Genomic DNA, 19049 nt, shown 5'->3' on the forward strand with positions numbered 1-19049 from the left:
ACACACACACAGGATTGCACTGCACTGCCAATTTCAGAGATCCTCTATGGTTTATTGTATTCAAAATTGCTGTATTCTTGTTAAAACTATTACAAGTTTTGTGAATGCAGAATCTGCAGCCTGCAGGACACAGGATGTTGAACATAGCCAGAAAACACTGTATCGGGCAGGGATCAGAACCAATCCACTGATCCTCTTTCCCTAGCGGCTCATCCAGCTTTGGAGCCTCTAAGATCCCTGCACGATATGTGACTAAGAACAAGCGCTGTTGCAGCTAAGCCCGAGGTTTCTTAGGTTCAATCTCTGTCTCTGTCTAACCTTCAAGTATGAGTCAGGTGAGAATGAGAGATAGTGTCGTCTTTTGTGCATAGCATTATGTTTTACACCCTTCCGTATTGAGTAAAAGCAATTACACCTCCAGATTATCCTTTATTTGCTTACACATATTACATCACACATACATACATACAGTAGAGGTCATTTCATACATCAAATGATAGATTTCTAATGTCTTAAAGACAGTCGATGGGATAAGTAGAAAGTATACAGTGCATCCTTTGGGGTCTCAAAGGATCCTTGCAGGAACCAGTTTTAGCTCCTCACTTCACCTCCAGCAGCAGAAAAAGAGTTTCCAGGTAGTCCCAAAGCCATTCTGATAGGATTAGGAGCCTTTGATTGATGCCTCATTGATTAGAGGTGATGACATTGTGTAACAGGAATTTGAGAGCCACAGCTTGCCTTTGTCCCAGGACGGACATCGCTAATAGTGTTTCAGAAAGGGCACAAGGGCGGGTGGTGGTTCATTCTGCAAGCCTGAGTTATATCAAGTTCAATTCAAGTTTGACAAGGTTTTATGGGGAGAGTCGTCTTGCTGTCGCACCGGTGGTTGAAAGGAAGAGGAAGCAGCACGGGACTTTGGCCTGGACAATCCTACGGTCAATGGTGCTTTGGCTGCAGGTCGTCTGCACAGTCATACGATAAGGCTTTGGTAGCCTGCTGTACCTCGTCTGTAAGAAGGGTATTTAAAGTCTAAAGCTGTGTGGATCTCAAACGCTGACTGGCAATCAAATCAAATCCTATCAAATCTTCTTACAGGAGAGGTAGATCTACTGTACCCTGTTTAACTGCAATTCTTGCCTCCTCTGAAGAAGCCAAGGTTGCTTTTACATCCCTCAAATCAATTTTACATTTCAGTTATTAAGTTTACAGAATGTACATTTTACAATTGCTATGTTATATAAACTATATTAACATGTGAAATCATGCACATTTAAAAGAAATCGTTTGTGACTTGATATTGATTTGTTCTAAACATTGGTGTAAATATTATGTATATTACCATTTTTGGTTATTTTTACAGGTAGTTGGACACAAGTAAAATAGCTTGCGAGTTGTTAATCAAAGCTGACGATAAAGTTGCACAAATTCAAAACGTATTCTCGATGCCGGAATGCCATTTTTAGTGCGCATTTGTTCACAAATTCAAAACGCCATCTCTCAAAGCTGGCCACTTCACTCTCCATCCATGAAGACAATTCAAGTACAAAATTCTGACAAAGAATCAAATAAAAATAAAATATATAGTATATAGATAGATTGCATATTACAATAAATATACCCCCACTTGACACATGTGCGCCTATGAGGTAAGAAAACATCAGCCCTTGTTGATGAAGTGTTACAGATCCTTTAGATTGCAGTTCCCCTCTTTTTGTGTACATGAAATCAGTTCCATCTCATTCAGTGTTGCCCATGCTACTTAAACTGTTAATTAAGCTTAACCCCCTTCCTCTGTTCCCTGTACATATAAAGTCTTGTGCTTATTGTCCCTGTCCTCACTCCCCCCACCCTCCTTGCATGGCCCGCTACTGCTGGAGCAGCAGCAGCTACAGTAAGTGCTTTGTGCAACCTATAGTGCTAATTTACTGTGTAAAAACCGACTGCCAATAGGAACGCTGTGAGAGAGCTATTGCTTTGGCAGGGACAGTACATGTAGTAGTCTATTCATGCAATTTCTACTGAGTTAACTAGAGTTATGCTTTAGCTTGACTTGGAAGGTATGATTCCAGTTTCATGAAACTCTCCAGCCATGGTTTCAAACCAATGCGTGTCAGGAGTGTTGCAATTATTGCTATATATAAGGGATCATCTACATGTTGTCCATGTGCGTATTGGTTGTGTATTGTACAAAGCAGAGGAAGGAGAAAGTGTCAAATACGTCACACCCTCACAGTCAAACGGCTTCTCTTGCAGTCAGAGTCCCAACGTTACTAGCTGGTGATGTTTCTGTCTCTCTGTGGAGAATGGTTAAACTTTGCCTAATCCACATTGCACTGTAGGCCAGACCTGACTATACTAGACTGAAGTAGGCTAGACTGAACCAGACCAGACCAAACAAGGCTGGACTGGACTGCACCGGAGCGGACAGTGCCTAACCAGTAAGAACTACGCTGATGGAGATAAGACCAGACCAGACCAGACCAGACCAAGGTAGCCTAGCAGAGTTCCACCTAGATGACTTGTCCAGAATTATAGGCTAGCGTAGCTTAGACTAGTCTTAACCAGACCACATCAGTCCAGATCCAAACACTGAAAGGATTTAGCAGATGGTGCAGGTCTTTGACTTCCCTCCGTCACCACCACCAGCTAGAAAAAACAGACAGAAATACCAAATGTGTATAAAAACAGGATCACTCTCAACACTCAACACTCAGTCATCTGCCAGTTAGCTCAGTGTGTACGTTTTCTTTACCTTTCCTGGCTTCCTCTTCTTCCAGTTTCTTCTTCGCATCCTCAATGGCCTTCATCTTTGCATTATACACCTCGGCCTGCTGAGCCCATTGTGACCTGTTGTAGTTCAGGCCATCAAACATGGGTGTGATCTCCTTGTGGAACCTGGAGAACTCCTGACAAACAGAGGGAAACACATTGCATGTTAAATCTATTTTATTCACAGAGGGAGAAGTCAACAGGGATGGCTGACATATGGTCATTGCTATGCATGAGGCCTTGGTGTGTCTTCTATCTAGCCCACATACCATCCTGACAGAGAACTAACATTCCTGCTGGGGCCGGCTGAGTTCAACAGGTTCATTTCTATACATCCTATTATCCAGTCTAAGATGGTTAAAGCGACAGCAACACTTCTGTAAAGCTCATAGAGAGACTGTACCAGACTTTGTGACACAGTCTCATCAAATCTTAAAGCTTAACAGATCAGTATTCACTTCACAGTCAGTGCTGAACTTGTAAGTAAATATTACTGTCTGAAAAACAGAAGTCACACTAGAAACCAATCTAAATCCTTGGTGTAAGGTTAATAGCTGGGTATTGTTGCTTTTAAGGTTTACATTTGTAAAGATTTTCTTCTTCAAAGTATCAAAATTGACAAAATTGAACCAAATCAAAACAACTTTTGGGCAGAATCAGTTTTTTTTATGGTGCTTTTCTTCCCTTTGCAGAAAATCTAAATCCAATCGAAGCTGGATTAAATGCCTACACCCCTGTTAGACTGTGGGTGTGCTTCAATTCCAGCAGTTACAGATAAACTGTTGCAATACAGATGCCAGTTTCCACGTATGTGTCTTTTCCTCTGCAGTGTGTACAATACTTGTCTTTATTTGTAGGAACTAAAAACCTCATTATGTTGTTACCTTGTACACGAACGAGCACACAAAGTCGATGAAACCACACTGCATCTTTGGTAGCTGTTCAGCACAGTTTCTGTCCATCATGGGCTAAAGAGAGAGAGAGAAAGAGGAGATTTTCAAGGAGGTAAAATGGTGCTCTAAGATCACAGCCTGTAAATAAAATATTGTGACAGAGAAGGGGGTAAAACTCTTACAATTGGCTGTTGGTCCAAAACACTTCTCTCCAAATCTCCCTGTTCCCAGAATTCAGCAGCGACCATCAGAGCAACCTGGGGATACACACAAAGAGGAGAACAATGAACGACAAAAGGAAATAAAAGATGAATAAAAGGGAGAAAGGACTCTGAATGAGAAGCAAAAAGTAACAAGCAATAAAAGAAAAACATAAATTCCTCTTCAGGATATTCCTCTCTGCAAAGATTCTTTAAAGCTTTTAGCATTTGGTGTTAAAGCTTTAATAAAAGTGGCCTATAAAACCCTGCTTGTTTTTATTGTCATGGTTCTAAAATAAAATGATTTTAAGTCTATATATTGTCTGGAAGAAACAACCTCATAAAAGACTGAGTAGAGTTGGGAGGTGAAAAACTAAACCGGCTGGTGTTAGAACAACAAACTACATTAAAAGCCCATTATTTGTATTGTTTGCTTCTGTGTTTTCTTGGGCTGTTTTTGTGTCTTGGGGGCTTTCTCTTTGTACGTCTCAAATCAGCAGCATATGAAGCCCGGTCCGGTCACCCACCTTGCTCTGGACCTCCCAGGGTTTGGTGATAGCCGATAAGTCACAGCCTGTCATCATCATGGCCCTGGAGGTGCGAGACAAACAGACAGACAGTCACGGAGGAGCAGATGACGCCCTGCCGGTGATGCTGATACCTTGCAAGGGTCTGCTGTCTCACAAAAAATATTTTTCAAAGTAAAGCGCACAACAGTGGTGGGTTCTCTTCAGCCTGAATCAGTTGTACATACATGATGATTTCCTTCCTGGTGGAGTTGTTGGAGATATAAGCGATGGCATCCTTTTCTTCTGCCATCGGCTCTGTAGCATTCACAATGTTTTGGAACATGGTTCTCTTTCTGCGTGAGGACATAGAGATGAGATAAAGTCAGTCAATGAGACCAAATAAACTAAACAAATACACAAGCTGTTTCCAATAATAACAAAAACCTACTGAGTCAGTCAAACAGAGGACAAAGGGAGAGAGATAAACACTGACAGGCTACTAGCTGCAGAGAAAACCTACTTGAAGTAAAGGGCCAGGTCAGTGGCGATGATGCAGACGTCGAACAAGTGCTGCACCGTCTCAAACTGACGCTTCTGGAGGTTGCAGAAGATGTTGAGGTTCTGCACAGAGACAATGAGGAGAAGTCAAAATGTGCCTGGTTTCATATGAGCCAGTCTGTAATGTGACCAGTTGACCAGTCCTGTGTTGTACCTCCTCTCCCATCAGGATCTTGCTGAACTCCAAGTGGTGCCTCTCCATAATGGATGAGCCGTGAAGTTTGGCCAGAGGAGATCCGCTCCTACACACATGCACACGGAAGGAAAAAGACACGCATTACGCACACATACCTTCAATTTCACTTTCAACAACACGCACAGAACTAATGAATTGGACTTGCTTTGTCTGGTAGAGGTTGTTGGTTCCTCTGTGGTCAATATCATGGCAGAAAGCAGCAGCCACCATGGCAAAGGCATCTAGATCAGAGTAGTACTTCCTCAGCCTCCCTGTCTGTAGGAAGAACACAGGCATTTGTGTGAGTGTGGTATTTGTAGCCACCTATAAAATGATCTCTCCTGTCCATGATAACAATTTTATTCTGACCTTTAAAACAATGAAACAGCTGAATATGGGACAGTTTTAGCACAATAACGTGGTTATATTACCACAATTAACAGGATTTCACCTGTATTAGTGCAATACTCAGTTAGCTTTATGAAGGAATAAACATGTTATGGGCCTATGTAAGTGGTTTATTTTAGTATAGATGTCTGTTTAACTGTTGCCAGATGTTATATATTGTGCTATAAGCTGCAGAGTCAAAGTTATCCCAATCAGTGGGTGTCTATATGAAACAGAAGAATCATTTGTGAGCTCGTTAGGCAGATGTTGCACATGTGTTGTTACCTGGAGCAGGCAGAACATGGTGTGGCCGACGTTGAAGCCGTGCCTCCAGTTGTGGTAGGTGATGGCACGGTAGCCCTTCCTCACTGTGTACATCCACCTAGTCAGTGTCTTCAGAAACCAGAGGATGGGGATTAGTCAGAGAGCAAGGAAGGTCAAGGAAAAGACAAAGTGATAAGGATGAATATGTAATTTTCCCCAATGGGCTTTCAGATGAGCTGTATCCCAGCGAGATGTACTCATGTCTTCCTTATGCTTAAGGAAACTTGCTCTGCTTTCACAGCCGCACCGCTGGGTATCACTCAGATTTGTAGCTACAGCATGATGTGCTTCAAGAGGCTAATTAAGGATCACATCTACTTCTCTTTCCCCTGCAAAACAGAGCCATCCTGAAGATTCACAGATGACGGTGAACACTGAGAGGCTTTCTCTCGGGCTCACTGTCTTTCTTCTTTACATATTTCAAAATAGACACGTTTCATAAAAGAAGTAAATGGGTTTCGAATGACTCTCTCCTGGATCGTATTCTATGTTTGCACTCATTGCAGAGGTTCATTTAATTGCAAGGATAGCAAAAAAAAAAAAGTCATTAAAAAATCACTACAAGCATCATGATCTCACTCACCTCTGGGGGAACTTTAAACTTTTCAACAACTCCCAGCTCAAAGAACATGCGGATGCCGGCCTTGATGAGGCCGTGCTCTGTCACAGGGAAGTCGCTGAAGGAGAACAGGTACAGGCTCTCTCCATTCACGTTGTCAGCTACTGGGCAGGTTGCTCTCTGCGTAACAAACACCATGACGGAGACAAGCATGACTTCAATATTCCACTGACACTCAGAAGACTACATTGTGTGTCCGTGGAACTTAAATATCCCATAAATATCAGGGCCGTGGCTGCAATAATCCTACAGTATGTAAACGGAACGTACCAATAGTTTGTACATCTCTTTGGCGTCGCAGTCTTCAGGATCGGCATCAAACTTTTCCTTGGTGTTCTGGTTATAAAAGAGAGAACAATCGTTTGAAATGATTTTTTTTTTTCATTCCACCCATGAACACACTGTCATTGTCTACAACAATTCACAGCTTGACTTCCAACACTGGCTACAGAAAGCAGAAAATACATCCAAATATCATGATTTCAGACACCTCGGACAAAGTTCTCCGAGCTGTAACCTTGTAAACCATCATGTCATCGTCTCAACGTTAGCTGCCAAGTGGATAAACCATCCTTCAGAGTTTCTATTAGCCCTCTAATAGCTGCCACTGAAGGACTGCAACTCAAAAAGCTATTCATGCTGGATTAACCTTTGACTGCTTTTAATTCCTGCTCGAGAGGCCTCTTGAGCAAATGTTAAGCGATCAAAGGTAGGTCTCTGGAGAGAAAACGCGGGGGGTTGACACTGACCAGAATGGACTGCATCTCATCGTTGGTGCATCTTGTCTGGTACAGGAGCATCTCTGTGGCGATTTCTTTCCTCCACTCCACACGGTTCAGTCTGTCATAGGTGTCGCAGACCAGCACTGACCAGCCCAAGAACTGAGTCAGGGCCTGGAACCAACAATTAGAGTGGGAAAGATGAGCAAAGAGAACATAGACAAACAAAACAGAAGAGAACATGACTGTCTCTTTGTAATAATTATTTTTATCACATTAATTAAGTTGATAAATGCACTGGTATTCACTTGACACATAAATGGTACCACAGCAAGCTCCATTTGTCAAAGTATTATGAAGTTGCTGCTGTTTTAGGAGCGTTGCTTCATTAACATGCAAATTTATGCTGCATAAACCCACCCCCCACCTAAAAAAAACACAACAAAATAAAACAAATCTCTCCTTCTGTAGGTGGAAACCTGTGGTGGAGAATATTGACAAGAGTGCAATCTACACATACACAGACAACAACATTATATTGAAAAATGAGACTTCATTTCTGTATGAAGGCGACGGGACATGAAATGTGAGAGAGGGAAAGACCGTGCGGTGCTAACCTCAGTGATCTGTTCGTCGTGTTCATCAAATGGTTTGCCATCTTTCCTGTTGAAGAAAGTGGCGATGCCCACAATTTCTTCCTTCTTGTTGACAATGGGCAGTGACAAAACATTCTTGATGACAAAGCCCGAATCGTCCACAGCCTCTTTCTGAAAGTTGTTGAAAAATAAAGTTTTTCTATTTTTTCTGAACACAAGCATCAAAACATTTTAGCATTTTAAAAACCAGCATATTGTGCAATCTGAATGTGTATTACATAATCAGTGACGCAACATGGTGTGTATATGTGGAATCACCTATATATCACCAAAGTGGCAAGCTAGAATTGTACGTAATGGATAGTTAAAGTGTCCGTACCTGGAAAGTGAAGAAGTCGTCAGCAGCCACGTTCATCATGTTGCAAATCTGCATGCACATGAAAAACAGTTATGTCATCAGCATTTGTTATCTTGTCAATTTCAATCATAGGTTTCATTATTGTCATGCAAATATTTATCTATCGTTGCTTGTTACAGCCTGACTTACATCGAAATTTACAGAATAGAAATGTTCATAATATTCTTTTACACAGGCTTTTGAAATTTTGTAGGTATCCTGTTTTATATTCACTGCCTTAAACTGACCCTTAACTGAACTCAAGTCCCAAAACGCTCCGCCAACCACTGACCTACATAACTCAAGCTTATTTTTTGGGGGGCAAAATTCTTCAATATAGAGCGACACTCTTAGTATATGTTCAGCTTCATCACACTGCACTGAATGTGTCTCCACTCCGTGTTTCTCTTCATCTTTATGTCACGGTGTATGTTGTCTGTACACCTTTGTTTTCATCCATTTACATGTATGATTCTAGTGATTTGGGTAATGAATCGTTCCGCAGCACTTACAAAGCCATTCTCTGCGACGTAGGTTGGTAGCCCGCTGACCAAAGCCCAGTGATCTGCAGGTGGACCGCTGCAAGAGACAAACACACAGAGTTGTGTGAGCTGGAGAGAGCAAATGAATCCCTGAGAAGCATGTTAAACAGTGCTGATGCTCCACCTTCAGTTCAAATTTACTTGGTTACTGCAATACAAATAACATTCACCAGATACCCTCAGAAGAGTCTGAGGTACAAATAGAGTACTGATGCAGAATTAATAAGTGGGAAAAGTCACTGTTTCTTTGATGCCTACATTTGAGGAACTATAATAAGTGGAGTCTGAAATCCACTGACTTAGTTTGGGTGCATAGCACGTGGTTAATGCTGCTTACGGTATGACTTTGATTTCCTCTTTGGCTTCCAGGAGGTAGTCAATGATCTTATAGAAGATGACTTCCTGCATGAGAAGCAGATGCCCGTTAGAAATGACTGATCATCTTCAAATGACGTTTGACAGCAGAAAAGTTAAATGAGGAGGATAATGAGTTTGTTACCCTGCCATCTGGCGTCTTTGGTCCTTTATAGGGTTCCACATCTCCCAGTTTCACCGGCCATTCATCATAGAATTCCTATAGGGGAAAAAATGTAGACAATATATTTTTTTTAATGTTATTAGTTAATAGCTATTTATGGCCAATAAAGCCATCTACTTAACCTGGTCTGGAAAAGTCACTGTATTCTGCTAGACCAACCTTCTCTTTGGTCATGTCCAACAGGCCCACTGAGTATCGTTCGCAATTTAGGTAGATCCTTACAGTGTAGAGCGCTTTGTGGAACTGTCTTTCAATGTCTGTCAACTCCTCAAACACCTTGCTGGCTGACCACAGCAGCACCTGTGAGCAAAGCAACAGGTGTGAATAGAAGAAATTTCAACAGGCAAAGAACAGAGGAATATTTGGGAATCCCCCACTGGATAACATCACATTATGATGCGTCCAGTCTCACACTCCACTTCCCATTTATTTATCAAACAGCAACAGTGCGGCGTACCTGACTCCTCCTGGACTCCACATTAAACATGTAGGCTGTGTAATGCTGCAGAGCGATGACTTGAGTGAAGTTCATGTACTTGTGGAAGAGCTAAGAACAAAATTGGATTAGAGGTTTCATCAATACACAGCAGCAGATTTAAAACAGTGGCATATTAAACCTCTTATAAGCAGTATAGGAAAATGTGATTTGTCGTATGAACTTTATAGGAATAACATAGTCTCTGCATAAAATGCTGCTAATATATGATACAATTTAGAAATCTCAAACTTCACAAGGTCTTTTAAGTCCATGTTTGGTTAATATTCATACATATTGCACATAACTTGGACATGAGTTTACATAAACATGTAATACATTATTCACACACACTAGTGTTTGCAGCCTGATAAAATTACTGAGGCCTTTGATGATGGATCAAGTAAATGTGAGTGTTTTTCTTAAGTTAACACATCAGAGATAATGTGCAGAGAAAATTACCTTACACAAAGAACACAGAGATATCCGACACTGTAAGATGTCTTTAAAAGCCTTTATCCTGTGCATCATTTCTGCCAGTGCTTCACTTAAATCTCTTTAGTCTCTGTTTGAGTTTGTGTTCTCGCAACTGAAAACCGAGCTCAACAGTCTGTGAAAACATCATTTTCGTGTGACCCAGTTCATTCTTTATGGAGCTGTGCTTCAGTGTGAATTCATGGCTTTTGAGTAACACAGAAACAACATGTTCCTGGTTAAATCACTTTGCCTTTTTTTTTTTAAGTTCATCGCTCAAAAGCAACCTGCATCACGTCAGTCAGTTCTGATTGACTCCCACTGAACATAATGGTTGTTTTTGCACCCCACTGGTGAGATGTAATTACAGCAATAATCCTCGTTTAGTTGCAAATTTCAGATGGCAGAGTGCAGGCTTTTTAAAGTAGCAGACATATTAATAAATATGAACAGAAAATTTAGGGTAAAATAGGGTGTATGATCTAGCTAATACCTCATATTCTACAAAGAGCTACAATAAATACTGTTCAAGTACCTCTGTCTGATACTATAACGGCCAAATTCAAGTTTAATTTATTAACACAAACTGTCTAAACCCAGTTCAAGCTGACTCAGTGAGCCACTGCTGATAAAAGGGAATATAAATGTTTAAGTGTGTGTTCTTACAGCCTCATCCTCTGGAGTGAATGCATCGGCTCCTATTTTGTTTAGTGCCATTACGACTCCAAGGCATTCTTTGTCAGCCACCACGGGGAAAGTGAGCACGCATTTGGTCTTGTATCCAGTCTGTTTGTCCACAAAGTCACAGAACTTTTGATTCTGGATCAAGAAACAAAGAAAACTTCACATCAGGTGTGCTTACATACAACATGGTTTTACATACACCAACACAGTTAAAGCGGCTCGTTTCCTGTGTGCTTTGAGCTGCACGTCACAATACATCTAACACTGACAGATACAGGGCACCTCACTGTTTGATCTTTACTTTAAAAAAAATCTATGATATTCTGTTTGTTCAGTAATAAATATTCTATTATTCTCTATTATTAGCATCAAAAGACATTCAAGTTACAGACACATTTGTCAATTGACTAGATGGATCATTTGACAATTATGACAATCCAACTGATGCAATCGAATGGATTTCAAAATAAAACCCATTCTCTGACACATTATCAGTTAGTGTCAGACTATCCTGTATCATTATGTGCAACTTTTTGAATCCCTCTGGATAGGATCAAATAACTTGATGCCACTTCTGACAGTTTGATGGTCATGAATTAATTTCTCTTTAAATCTGTGCATCTTCATTTATGCACAGGGAAAAAAATGGATAATGACATAGACACTGATTTGTGAGAGTATAGCCAAAGACGATCAGCTCACAAATTTATATTAATAAAACAATAAATTAGAGTGATTTCATCTACATGGATCATTTTTAGATAAATAACTTTACAGAAAAAGAACAGCATCATTTCCACATTTTCCATTGCACCAGAGTGACAGCGCGGCACAGTCTCGGCTCCTCACCTTGGTGACGTCAGGTACGTTTTGGGACTTTTTGGAGTGTGCGGTGAAACCAACAATACCCATATCGATGGGGAACACAATCTCAGCCTGCGGATTGACCAGGTTCGCCTCGTATTTGGACGTCGGGGTCACGTCAAAGAGGCACGTGGAGAGCTCAGGTATTCCGTTTCTGGACCGGCATGCATAGTAACTGAGCCTGTCGGCCTGTATGATCAGGGCAATCCTCTGCAGACACTTGTGGAGGGACTTCTCCATCTCCACCGTTTTCTGCATCTCCTGTATGAGCTCGAAGATGATGGCGGCCTCTTGCACAGAGTTAACATCCTTGAAAGACGCGGTGTCTTTGACTTCGACAGGTGCTGAAAAAGCGGCGGTCAGAGCTTCCGCGCGCAACTTCTTATCAAAGTACTCTTTGGCGAACTGTGGGTTGTTCTCCAGGTATTTCTCCACGCTATCCTTGTCTGCCATGTTGGAATTATTTAGTGGGTTCTCTTTTCAGTGTATGTCCCTCTTACAGAAGCATCACCTGTGGGAAGAAACGTAGGAAAGAAAGAGGAGGCAAGACTGTGCTGTGCTGCGGCCTCAGCATCCGTCTGCACGGACGAGCATCCTCCAGCACGGTTCCTGAGGGACTCACTAATGCATCCCGTGTCCGCCGACAGACAGAGCAGGACAGAGTGCGGCTTAGGCTGAAGGGATCAAAGTGGCCGCTAATTAATGTGACGTCATGACATTAAAACCCCTGCTCTAAGCATCCTTAACCCGCAAATCCCAACGCTGATCATTTTATATCGGGCGCTCCTGCCCATCTGACGGAAGACGCAGGTGAGAGTGAAGCTGTTGACAAGTCAAACGCCAGGTTCGATGCCTGGGACTCAACAGGAAGAGAGGAGGGGGAGAAAAATGGGAAACATAATGGGTTCAGGTGTTTTATTTTTTATTTTTACATGGCACACAATGAGAATATATAGGCCTAACTTTAATGTATTACTAAAATCCTACCGCTCCATGGTGTTGTGTGTGCCTTGCTAATGGGGTGAATGGGGATGCTCCAAACACAGGTGGTTTTCAAGCCAGTTAATGTATTCACACCGGCATGATCTGATATCACCAAGTAAACAACAGCCCAGGACTAACCCTAACCCTAAACCTAACCAGTTGGTTATAACAGCCTCCTGGGCTGTTAATTACTTGGTGATATCAGATCATGTATTCACACCGTTACCTTCTGTTCCAATCCAATATTTAATGTGTCATCCCTGTTTCTAACACTTATTCAACAATCACAGGAGGATACCACTTACACCTTTACAATATGACTCCATTTATCATAAATAAATGAATACAGTCGTAATTACTCTCTAAATAATAAAGAGCCTATAAACAAGTTATAACACAATTTTCATGTCTTGATGCAGATTCACTTTTTTGCAAGTTAATGCTTGTTACTCACTAATCTTCCAAATGAGTTACTATCACTATCCGATATGCTGATAACTGCTATAACTTGACAATTCTGATGAAGACATGCACAAATTCTGTTCAGTTCAGTAAACTTTATTGTCAATCACACAATGCAACTGACAGTTACACAGGGGATCGAAATTATGTTTCCCCAAACTCCAAATGTGCAATTTAAAAAAAATCTAAAAAATTCAACATACATTTACCACACATATATGACATAAAAGCACAGATATACTGACAGAGGCCTATGATGTTGTGGGGAGATAATAAAGTGCAATGTGAAAAGTGCAAAGTGCAGAGCAGCAAAAACAAGTCCATATGTTATGTATGTGTATGTTCAAATGTGTATGTTTATGTCCTTGAGTGGTGAGTGAACAAGAACAAAACAAATCCCAGTAACCAATGAGATATGAGGCTTAACACAACAGTACAGGTGCATATGGGCTCACTGTAAGCAATAGGTTATTGTTACCATTTTTATCTAATATGTTATAACATCTTGTAAAGTATTAAAACACAAATGAATAAAGTAGTTATAAACCACAGCCTACATAAACAAAATGAGGAGAGTTGTGTTATAAAGTGGTACCCACAGGAGTAGCTGTCATACTTAACTAGAAGTGAGCTAAACCCATTAGGTATTACTGCTGTTCTATCCTTGTTCAGTGTACACTGGAGGTAGTACCTAAATAGTGTCTACCGCTGAAATGATCAGGCTCAGAGCCACAGTGGTATCTAAAACACTGTTTGAGCAATCTACCTGTGTGTGCTAATGAAATCACCATCATCATGGTATCAGTCCTTGAACAGGGAATTAGCCAATTAGTGAGACTTGAATGTCTGGGAACAAGGCCCTAAACAAAGATGGCTGGCTATTATTAACTGAGCACACTGTCTGGTTAGCTACAGGCTGGCAACACAAGGGTTCCCCACTATTTTTTGCTGTAGGGATTAAGGCAAGCTTATCAACAAGAAAACTACACAAGGTGTGTGGGGGGAGGTGCGGATGTGAGACGCTGTGGAAATAAATGAGAGCTGATAACTTCCCAGTGATAGAAACAGGTTAGGTCATTTACATGTAATGAGAAGAAAGAGGAAGATCGGGTTGGCAGACAAATGATAGAAAGGCAAGGCAGCAAAATGTACTGATAGACATGACATGTTGATACAAGAATTTTGTTTTCTTAACTGAATGCTGTTTTCTATGGGGTGCACATTACATTGATGATAATGTTTACTGAACAGGAACCAAACATCATCTAAACTTCAAACTGAGACACATTTCCCAAGATTTAACTCAAAAATGGTTTGACAAATCTTAAAAAGTATGCTATTATGAAAAATATAATAAAATGAAAAGTTCCACTAAATTCATTGTAAAGAGGTGATGTTGTTTACTTCATGCAGACCCTAATCTTAAAATCAAGTACTTGCCAGTTTATAAGGTACAACTCTACAATCGATTTCTATCCAATATCATTTCTGTGTACAAAACACTGTCTTTGTGAAGTGTCAACCGGTGCTTTAGGCCATAGGTAGTGGTGGTGTCGAGTTGGACTACATTATATTTATGTGGGTGGACAAAAACTCTGCTAAATATACGACCTCCCTGTTGCGCTACCACCCTGTTCAAAGCTCCAAAGCTCAGATGGAAGCAGTGTATTCAGCCTAGAGGTCTTTTGCTCAATCCCCAGTTTTATAAGGGATCATTTGGATCCTCATGTTACTTAAGTTTCACGGCCTATCAAAACAAGAGACTGACTGACTGCCTGCCTTACCACTTACCACTATACGCTGCCCAAGATGTTAAATGCAAACACAATCTTGGCAGCATATTGTCTAGCATATATGGTTTCTTGGCTGATCTCCATGATTATGAAATGTTGTATATAGCCTCTGGCCAAATTCCAGCCACTATTATTCCTTCTCAAAATGAGTGATTGCACTGTTTTTCTGACTGGCCAGGGCTTTGGTTATGCAAGCTGCAGATGTTTGGCTCTGCTGTGCTCTTTTATTCAACCAAGCCCTCGAAGGACTGGTTACATGATCTCTGTGCAAAACAACAGCACTTTGTAAAAATGATGCCGCAGTAGATTTAAGGCAAACGAAATACAAATCTGTGTCTAAACTGAATAAACCTTGAACAACAAAATTAAAACAAGTCAGGAACAGACTGACCCTGCACTTTGGAAAACTGTGCTCTTTAATTAGGAAATAAACAGCTTCTTGGTTAAACAAAACTCAATTATTTTGCTATTTCTTTTATCCTAGAGTTGAATCTACTAATTAACTTCTCTCTAGTGCTATAAACATTTAAGAAAACACAATTGATCCCTGACCGACCCTTTAAATGGCAGCAAAGCTTTGAAAATAGAGACACTAGGATAGATTTCACAAATGTGGATTAGCACCATATAGAAGGAATGTTTGTCTGAGTACTACCTGGTTTCACTCACATTATCTCCTCATCATTGACTGCTCTTTGAGACTCAGTGTCTGTGCTTAGAAAACATGTGATTACTTGTCTTTCACTGTGTTTCAGTTTCTCAGTGTTTCCACACAAAAAGAGGGGGAGGATCGCTCCATGCAAACAAAAGCGATTCACTCAATTTTTTTTTAACTTTCAAGTGTAGGTTTTTCCTCTGCATGTGAGCACCGGCTCTTAGGAAACAACACTCTTCATCCAAAAAGAGTAGGCCTATGTGTGTGTTTGACAAATGTGTGCTTATATACTCATGCATTGTATAGCTTATTCCAGATGTTCCTCTTGGCTTTGCTAGTGGCTGCTTTCATAAGACCAAGAAAGCCTCAGCAGTTCTGACAGGAAAACACATTTTTTGGAGGGGGGCATGGGGGTGGGGGCACAGGGGGGTGGTCGGCCAAATGTGCAAAACACACAAATCAATAGGACTGGGACCCACAGTTATGTAAATGTTTGGCCAATAGAAGGCAAGCTAGCTGCGGGAAGAGCAGGGGAGGTCCAGGTCTCCAGAAGTTATTACACAATACTAGCCAACTGTATAAAAGGCCCAAAGCAGAAAGAAACGCAGAGGACCTCTGTGAGCTGCTCTCTCCCTAACAAGGTATGTATTTACATGGACTTGTGTTTTTTCTTTAAGCTTTTTTTTTTCTTTTACTGAGTATTACAGTTGTAATATAGTAATAGCAGTATAGTATACTACTATTTAGATCTTTTTTTTTTCTAGTTTTTTTTTTTTTTTTTACTAAGTTTAGTACATTTTTGTCTAATTTTGTGTAACACAAATGTTCAATTTAAAGAACCTTTTTTGACTTTGTGACAATGAAGTTGTAATGTGGCTGGTCCCTCTATTTCTGTGTTTTTTTGTCCTCTGATGCAGCATGTTGCTGTACGTCGTGGCCCTGAGTCTGGTGGCTTTGTCCTGGGCACAGGACTGCCAGGTGGCCAACTTCCAGGTCATGCAGAACTTTGACAGGAACAGGGTGAGCTGGTCATATATGGTTACTTTCAATGTTTCAATCTGAATATGTTATGTCTCAACACTGAGTGATGTATGGACTTCTTTTTTACAGTATTCAGGGACATGGTATGCCGTAGGAAAGAAGGACCCAGAGGGTTTGTTCTTACTTGACAACATCGTGGCCCAGTTTATTGTCGCAGAAGATGGCAAAATGACAGCTACTGCCAGAGGCAGAGTCATTATCCTCAAGTGAGTTCTGATTTTTACTGTAAAGACTAAATCAGTGAGCTCCCTCCACTATTTGTCTCCTTCATTTTCTCTACTGTTTCATAATGTCCGTCCCTCTCTTTGACCTCCAGCAATTGGGAAATGTGTGCCGACATGTTGGCCACCTTCGAGGAAACACCTAACCCTGCCAAGCTCAGGATGAAGTACTGGGGAGTGGCATCCTACCTGCAGACTGGGAGTAAGTTGTGGAACACGTGAATCTGTGCACTAGCAGGTCTTGAAAAATCTTGTTTGAGTTGAATTTGATGATTTCTGTGATTCACAGTTAATTCAAGGAAACCAAGTATGACCAGGCACTTTATTAGCATAACCTTTAGTCACAGATAGTTGGAGGGCTTGATGTAACATTACAAAAGAGGTTGTTGACCTTTAGATTTGATGTAATCATCAACATCAACACTTGGTTATCTGTGACTCTGATTGAAAGTCAATGTTTAGCAGGCACAGGGGCTATGACATCTTTTAGTTTTAAATAGAAATGTGCCTGAAGTTACTATTTTTGTTGCCTATGCATGTTTTTCTTTAAAAAAAAAAAGGTTCTCACATGGGTTGTTAAACTCTGCCCTCCCTTAAACCTTCCTCACTCTCAGATGATGACCACTGGGTGATCGACACCGACTACGACAACTACGCCATCCACTACTCCTGCAGACTACTCGATACTGACGGCACATGCTTAGACAGCTACTCCTTCATATTCTCCCGTCACCCCACCGGCCTGAGGCCAGAGGACCAGCCAATCGTCACCCAGAGGAAGATGGACCTGTGTATGCTGGGCAAATACAGACGCGTTGCACACACGGGTGAGTTGATTTGTTTATGTAAGGACTTATTGATCCATGCATTCTGTGAGTCAGTGTCACTCAGTGGAATGATTGACTAAACTAAGTTGTGTAAGTCCTTGTTATCGCTATCTACCTTGCTTGATAAGATGGCTCCTGTTTAGAAATCAGAGAAAGCTAAATGTTTTTGTTTTTTCATCCACTGCAGGATTCTGCGAGGCCAGCACACCTCTTGATCCACAGTGATACTTTTTCTTGAAGCAGCCACCTCTGGGACTTGGTGCCCCTCTGCTGGTTCACACCAGAGTTTCTCTTCATAGTCTCATCTACTATCTCTGTGTATTTTAAGGGAGGAAGAAGCCCATTCTTCTTTTTCAAAAAGCTGTATTTGTATTTAAAAAACTTTAAATGAAAAGGAAAGATGACTGTTCATGTTGGTCTTTCTGAAATTTACCCAAAGGAAAAGAGATTATAGACTTTTAACATCTTAGTCGCACTAAGTCTGTTTTTTTTTTTTAACTTAACTGTACTGCGAGTCATACCCCTCCTCAGGGAAACCAGCGGAACTTGCTCTCTGGTTCCAGTGAGAAAACCAGATCACTGAGAAACAGCTTTTTTAAACTTTTCAGGCCAATGTGACGAACAATCAGTTGTGAAATGTATTTTTGAGAGAAGCTGAACTCTCAGCATCACTGCAGCTCTGGACCATATTCACCATGTTTACTAAAAAGAAAACAGGTTCACAAGTCACTGGCTTTACTTTTACACTGAAGGATGCATAGTATCTTGTAGCACAAAAGTAGATACTGTTCATAAATCTCAATACATACATATTACATCGTGTGCTATTTAGACATAGTGGTTTGGGTGTTTCTTGATTGTATGATGTATACTTCTTGATCCAGTTTTTGAAATAAAACATTCATACCATGTTGGCTCATTTAATTTTTGATTGGCTTTAAATATTAATATGTATTCCTGGATTGCAAATAATGAATTCATGTAGTTGGCTTTGGATTCAGTCAGTCAAAATACACCAAAGCCCATGCAAATATATGATGAATTTTAGGCTTTACTTTTTTTTTTTTCCATCCATGTGTGCAAATAAACTACAAAAATTAACAAGAATGTGGAATGAGCTTCAAGCAACACATCCTGTTACTGTAACCAATAAAATAATGTTATATTTCCACAAATAAATCAAGGTTCTAAGGGACAACGATGTAAAGTCAGTACTGCATAGACATATCTATATAATTTAGCATAGCATATATAATGAACATGTACAGTATGTACAAAAAAAACCATCGGTTAAGTCTACTTTTGAGTCTTTTTATAGGTGTGTTCAAAGACTGTGGTAAACA

At 40.7% G+C, this 19049-nt stretch overlaps 2 protein-coding genes across 2 annotated transcripts; one reads left to right on the forward strand and one right to left on the reverse strand.

Annotated features, from left to right (window-relative positions):
• Positions 1-2599: 2599 nt before the first annotated feature.
• On the reverse strand, positions 2600-12176 carry pde6c (phosphodiesterase 6C, cGMP-specific, cone, alpha prime; the record flags this gene model as incomplete). The annotated part of the gene is made up of 22 exons (XM_083993936.1): positions 2600-2646; positions 2753-2906; positions 3654-3737; positions 3845-3919; positions 4390-4453; positions 4617-4724; positions 4892-4992; positions 5084-5171; positions 5271-5380; positions 5777-5884; positions 6399-6554; positions 6705-6770; positions 7184-7327; positions 7771-7920; positions 8129-8176; positions 8659-8725; positions 9026-9090; positions 9188-9262; positions 9386-9526; positions 9684-9773; positions 10842-10994; positions 11709-12176. 22 exons carry the CDS (start codon positions 12174-12176, stop codon positions 2600-2602), a joined length of 2562 nt encoding a protein of 853 aa, XP_083850062.1.
• Positions 12177-16117: 3941 nt separating this feature from the next.
• On the forward strand, positions 16118-18617 carry rbp4 (retinol binding protein 4, plasma). Its single transcript, XM_083994688.1, has 6 exons — positions 16118-16258; positions 16535-16637; positions 16728-16864; positions 16975-17081; positions 17494-17706; positions 17894-18617. Exons 2-6 carry the CDS (start codon positions 16536-16538, stop codon positions 17929-17931), a joined length of 597 nt encoding a protein of 198 aa, XP_083850814.1. The 5' UTR covers positions 16118-16258; position 16535; the 3' UTR covers positions 17932-18617.
• The last annotated feature ends 432 nt before the right edge of the window (positions 18618-19049 follow it).

The sequence above is a fragment of the Trachurus trachurus genome, assembly GCF_905171665.1.
Source record: "Trachurus trachurus genome assembly, chromosome: 19".
NCBI lineage: Eukaryota > Metazoa > Chordata > Actinopteri > Carangiformes > Carangidae > Trachurus > Trachurus trachurus.